The sequence below is a fragment of the Callospermophilus lateralis genome, chromosome 5 (assembly GCF_048772815.1).
Source record: "Callospermophilus lateralis isolate mCalLat2 chromosome 5, mCalLat2.hap1, whole genome shotgun sequence".
Classification (NCBI taxonomy): domain Eukaryota; kingdom Metazoa; phylum Chordata; class Mammalia; order Rodentia; family Sciuridae; genus Callospermophilus; species Callospermophilus lateralis.
Window position 1 is genome coordinate 8,257,524 of NC_135309.1, and position 5,736 is coordinate 8,263,259.

Below are 5,736 nucleotides of genomic sequence, written 5' to 3' on the forward strand. Positions count from 1 at the left end.
ACAGCAGCAGCAGCCCCAGTGCACAGACCTTGGGAAGAGCCACAGTGCCCCCTGCTGCTCACCAGGCAAACATCAGTCTTGTGGAAATGGTGTCAGGAACATAGCCTGGGCAAGCTGGGCCACACTCCCCTGCTCCATCTCAAAGTCATTCATGTGAGTAAGCAGCCTTTGCCTCTGGGGAACTCCTGAACTTCCAGGAGGTTAGGACATGGGGAATGTGGTCCTCACAGTATGAGAGGAGGTTGTCGGGAAGAGGTGAGAAAGCCGAGGGGGCTCTGGGAGAAAAGATGAAAGGACCTGGGCAGTGGCTTCCTCAGGGAACTGGGAGCAGAGAGAGAGAGAAAGTGTACTTTGCTTGCCAGGAATATAAATATAAATATAAACCCCAAAGGCGCATCCTCCAGCCACACCCCACCTGCCTATAGTTACTGCAGGTAATCCATATCAGTGGATTAATCCACCAGTTAGGTAGCACCTCTCATAATCTAATCATTCACCTTTGAAATTCCTTGCATTACCTTGCACATGAGCTTTGAGGGGGGAGTTCATTTCTAAAACATAACATTCAGCAAATGTCCTCTACTGCCAATCTTGACAGATGGGTCACCAGATGCTTGATAAACCAAAGGAGGCCAAATAATAAATGATCTTATGTTGTTCTAATAAGAAAGTCTTTCTTCTTTTTTTTAAAAAACTATTTTTTAGTTGTATATGGACACGTCTATTTTTACTTTTATGTGGTGCTGAGGATCGAACCCAGTGCCTCATGCGTGCTAGGCAAGCGCTCTACCACTGAATTACATCTTCAGCCCATCTTCTTTAGAAAAAGAAGATGTGTGTTCCCCCTTCTGAACAATGAAGAAGGGGTCATAGGTGATCTCTTTGACCAGTCTCTGGTCCGCTTCCCACAGCCCTTTCCTTGACTGGGCCCATCCTTGGCACAACTGCAGAGCCCACGTTTCCTAAAAATTCTGCTGCTGAGTCAACACAGAGAGAACTCAACCCCTCCTGTTATCCTCTCACTCTTTTTTTTTTTCCCCAGAGATTTGAATTTTTATTTTTTCAATATCTGGTCAGAAATCCAAATGGTTAGAATTGTTAGATATTTGCTTATCATTAGGGTCACAACATTAACTTACACTAACAAAGCATCGGTTTTTAAATTAATAGTACTATAAATATTATTATATAATAAAATCAATGGTACTCTTGCACGTCAGTTTTCCCCATTTTTTCCTCCAATACCATCATTTTTAAAATTAATTAATTTATTTATTTTAATTAGTATGTATGGCAGCAGAATGCATTTTGATTCATTGTACACAATTACAGCACAACTTTTCATGTTTCTGGTTGTACACAATGTTGTACTATATGTGCAGTCATCCATGTCCCTAGGGTAATGATGTCCATCTCATTCTACCATCTTTCCTGCACTAATGCCCCCTCCTCATGCTCCCTCCCTTTTGCCCAAAGTTCCTCCATTTTTCCCATGCACCCCTCCCCAATATGGTTCAGCATCCACTTATCAGTGAGTGGCCTTTGGTTTTGTTTTTTTGGGATTGGCTTACTTCGCTTAGAATGATAGTCTTCACCTCCATCCATTTACCTGCAAATGCCATGATTTTATTTTCTTTTAATGCTGAATAATTTTCCATTGTTTATATAAATTTCTCATCCTTAACCCTTGGTAGTTTGTCACCCTGCCTGTCTTAAGCAAAGATCATCTTCCCTTGGGCCAACAAGAATCCCCCGACCACTGATATTTCATCCCAGTAATTTTCTATGCACAGAACTGCTACATGCCCACCTCCCTTGGGCTATAAACCTCACTTATCCTCCCCTTATTGAAAGTTGGGCCTGATCTAGCTCCCTGGATGGGATAGACTTTACACCTCTCAATGGTCCTGAAAAAGGCTTTTAGAATAGTTTTTTTTTTTTTTAAACTGGTATCAGTAGGGCTACCTTCCTTTCTGTATGTCCCAGGAGACAAACTCTTTTCTTCTCCAGTTTCTAGAGGCTTCCCACATTCCTTGGATTATGGACTCATTGCTTATCTTCAAAGGGCAGTATTGGTAGGTTATGCTGTCATCTCTGTGCTTCTCAGACTGCAGGTGGGAAATACTTGCTGCTTTGAAGAATTTATTAGAGAATTTGGGCCAATCAGCTTCATCTAGGATGGTCAATCTCAAGGTCTTCTACCTAAATCATATCTGCAAAGTCTTTTTCTATAGATAGCAGCATATTCACAAGTTTCTAGGAAAACTACCCTGAATGTGCAAATCCCCGAAAATTTCAATACACACAAAATTGAGTTTTACTTGATTTTGAAGGAAAAAGAGGCACAACTATAAAAGAAAAATGTCATACATGGAGAAATGATGGGTATCTGTGAGTCCTGGGGATCCTCTCAAATGCTAGCATCTGTGTGACATGCACCAAACACTTGAGAATGAGCCAATCACGCAAAGCATTCTTTAAAGAAATGTGTGCACATTTTTTAGTCATAGAATTTCACATATCCATCAATTAATTGTCCCTGTGGAAATTCAGCTGCCCATGATAAAGCTACTTGTACTTAGGTTAGAGCTATTGCAGAAGGGTTATCATGGTCCATTGCTCCCAGAACAAATTAGAAGGCACCTCGTGGCAATTATAGGAACATTTTTAGACTCAGACTGTTGAGAATTAAATTGACTCTGTAAATGCACTTTAAATCAATTTTAATTTTAGCAAAGTGTAGGTTTTGACTTGTTTTCTCGAAGAAATTTGAAACTTTCAGACTGCCCACTATCTTAAAAAAAAAACACAATAACAAAAAAAACCTCTATTCCTCAAGAATACACCCAAGATTGACATCGTGAACAAGACATTAAAAACTTTTATAACAGAGGCAATACAAAATTTTGTGTGAATATAAAGGATGTGGATCATGTGCGTTAATAATTTACTTGGTATGGAAACATGTGCCAAATGCCTACGGCACAGGACTCTGCAGATGTGGGTGAACCGCAAGAATAACACAGTCTAAGGAGGAAGTCAAAAGCTTTGTGAAATGTCAAGTGACAACTGAAGTAACTGCCCAGAAGCAGCGGCTGGCGGTGCCCAGAAGCATCTGACTGGACAAAGCGATCCTGTGAAGGGATCCGAGGAGGAAGAATCACACAGACCATCTCTGGACCAGCGGAGGAAGGCGTGCTCACTCAGGCATGGGGTCAGAGAGGAGGTTCCAACGGGTAACAAGCGTCCGACTTCCCTTGGGTGGCTATCTCTGCGACCTGGGGTTGAAAGGCCTGTGGAGCTTTCCCTAAGGGCAGCAGCTGGTCCATGGTGCTCTCCGCACCCGGGGCCCCCAAGCCTCTTCCCTCAGCAATCCTGGCAATCTTTGAAGACAAGCTCATTGCAGTTCCCCCAGGAGACCTGGCTCTCTTCCTCTCCCGTCCCTGCTGTGTGGGCCTTCTTGTCCTCCAGCCCCTGCTCACACTTTGGTCTTTCTGGTCTGCCTTCCTCCCCTACAGATTCATGCCTCTTCATCCCTGAAAGAAAAGCTCAGACATCCCTGTTTTCAAAAAAGTACAGTGGCCTTCCTTCAACACATCTGTTGTGAAGTTTCTGGTTTGTTGATTTTCTTTCCTGGACCCAAAGCCTCCATTGGATATTTCTATAGGCATATGTATTGATATATAGGAAATTTGAATTTTAATGTCTGTCTCCTCTCTTGAGACTGCAACCACACCAACTATGCAGAAACCAGCATGGATCAGGACTGGGAGACCAAAGAAGGTGACTTCACTAGACATAAATTCAGGGATTTTAACTGGCATTTTAGCTTGGCCATGTCCTACATCCTCATGTCCCTGTAGCCATCAACTCCAAGACAGTCCCTATAGGATGGTAATAAATTACATCATCAACATGGTGTTCCAAACCCCACCCTTGCCAGGGACCACCACACTATTCCTGGGAGAGGCCTTCTCTATCTCTATGTCCCACCATCCTGTCCAGTGCCACTTGTCAGAGACCAAGGAGCTCCACTGGGATGACAAGAGAAAGGCCAGCATACCTCAGTCCACTCACCAGCGGAGGCCTCGGTCCCCACCCACTTGATCTGGGCACAGTGATGCTTCTCAGTGTCACTGTAATGAGTACGACCTGATTCTCATCAGCTCCTTACTGTAAATGTCCAAAATCATGGCCAAATATGATACCAGAGGTGCAGGTGATTAAGTCAGAGGGCAAAAGATGGTGATGTTGTGAGATCAACCCTTTTAATTGGAAGGAGGATGCCTCTTCACCAGCAGCTTCCTCAGTGCCACCTTCATATCCTTGTTTCTCAGCCTGTAGATGAGGGGGTTCACAGTGGGTGGCACTACAGTATAGAATACCGAAACTAGCAAGTCCAGGGTTGATGGAGATTGCGGCAGGGGCCGTAAATAGGCAAAAAAGTCAGAAGAGAAGAATAGAGTCACAACAAGGAGGTGAGGCAGGCATGTGGAGAAGGCTTTGGACCTACCCGCTCTAGAGGGCATCCTCAGCACAGCGGAGAAGATGTGAATGTAAGAAATATCCATGAACACAAAGCAGACAAAGTCCAACAGCAGGCTCAGCCCAATAACCATTAGCTCCCCAATGTTGTAGGAGCAGGCCAGGGCCAGCAGCTGTGGGACATCACAGAAGAACTGGTAAACATCAGGAGACCTACACCTGGGTATGGAGAAGGTAGCTGCTGTGTGCAGGATTGCATTGACACCTCCACTGACCCAGGAGGAGGCTGCCATCTGCATACAAGCTCCACGGCTCATGAGGATCTCATACCTGAGCGGGTGACAGATGGCCATGTAGCGGTCATAGGACATGACTGTGAGTAGGGCTACTTCCGTTGTGGCAAAGAGGAAGAAGAAAAAGACCTGGGAAACACACCCAGGGAATGAAATGGTGTTGCAATTTGTCAGAGAGTTTGTGATGGATTTGGGAACAGTGATGGAGATGAGGCACAGATCCAGGAAGGACAAGTTCTTTAGGAAGAAGTACATGGGGGTGTGCAGCCCATGGTCCTTGGTGATGAGGGTGATGATGAGGAGATTCCCAAGGAGGGCGGCGAGGTAAGCCATCAGGAAGAGTGCGAGGTAAGCCATCAGGAAGAGCGCCGCATGCAGGATCTGGAGCTCCCGGATGTTAGAGAAGCCCATGAGGAGGAAGGAGCTCCCAGAGGTGAGGTTGTCCATCTCTCTGGATGTCCCAGCATTTACTATGAAAAATAGAGAGTGTGAGCTCAGGATTCACCCAAAGGCTTCACTCTTCTGTTTTCCTGATTCCCTTCCTCTCACTCATCCGTGCATGGATCAGGAAATGTGAGATGACCTGAAACTGACACCAGCAAGCCTCCACGAGGCTATTTGAGCACTGTGTCCACACTGTGTGCATGATGGAAGAGGGAGGTCAGCCTAGTCCAAATCATGAGGCTGTCCTCTAATCTGCACGAAGGTCTATGATCCATACCTGACTCAAACGTCACATACTTGACACTAAAATAGAAGAGGCAGGGGCTTTGGAGCCATCAGTCCTAAATACAAATTTTCACTGAGGCACTTATTAACACTGACACCCTGAATAAATTATCCAAACATCATTTCCCTCAATTTACAGTGTAAGTTTTCCACCTGGTCTCTGATTCATTTGAATAATGCGCATAAAATATCTAACAGTTTGTGAACAAGAAGGTCTTTAACCCATACT

General features: G+C 44.6%; 1 protein-coding gene across 1 annotated transcript; it reads right to left on the bottom strand.

Annotated features, from left to right (window-relative positions):
- Positions 1-4,268: 4,268 nt before the first annotated feature.
- On the bottom strand, positions 4,269-5,225 carry LOC143400223 (olfactory receptor 14A16-like). Its single transcript, XM_076857530.1, has one exon. The coding sequence runs from the start codon at positions 5,223-5,225 to the stop codon at positions 4,269-4,271; it is 957 nt and encodes a 318-aa protein (XP_076713645.1).
- Between the last annotated feature and the right edge of the window lie 511 nt (positions 5,226-5,736).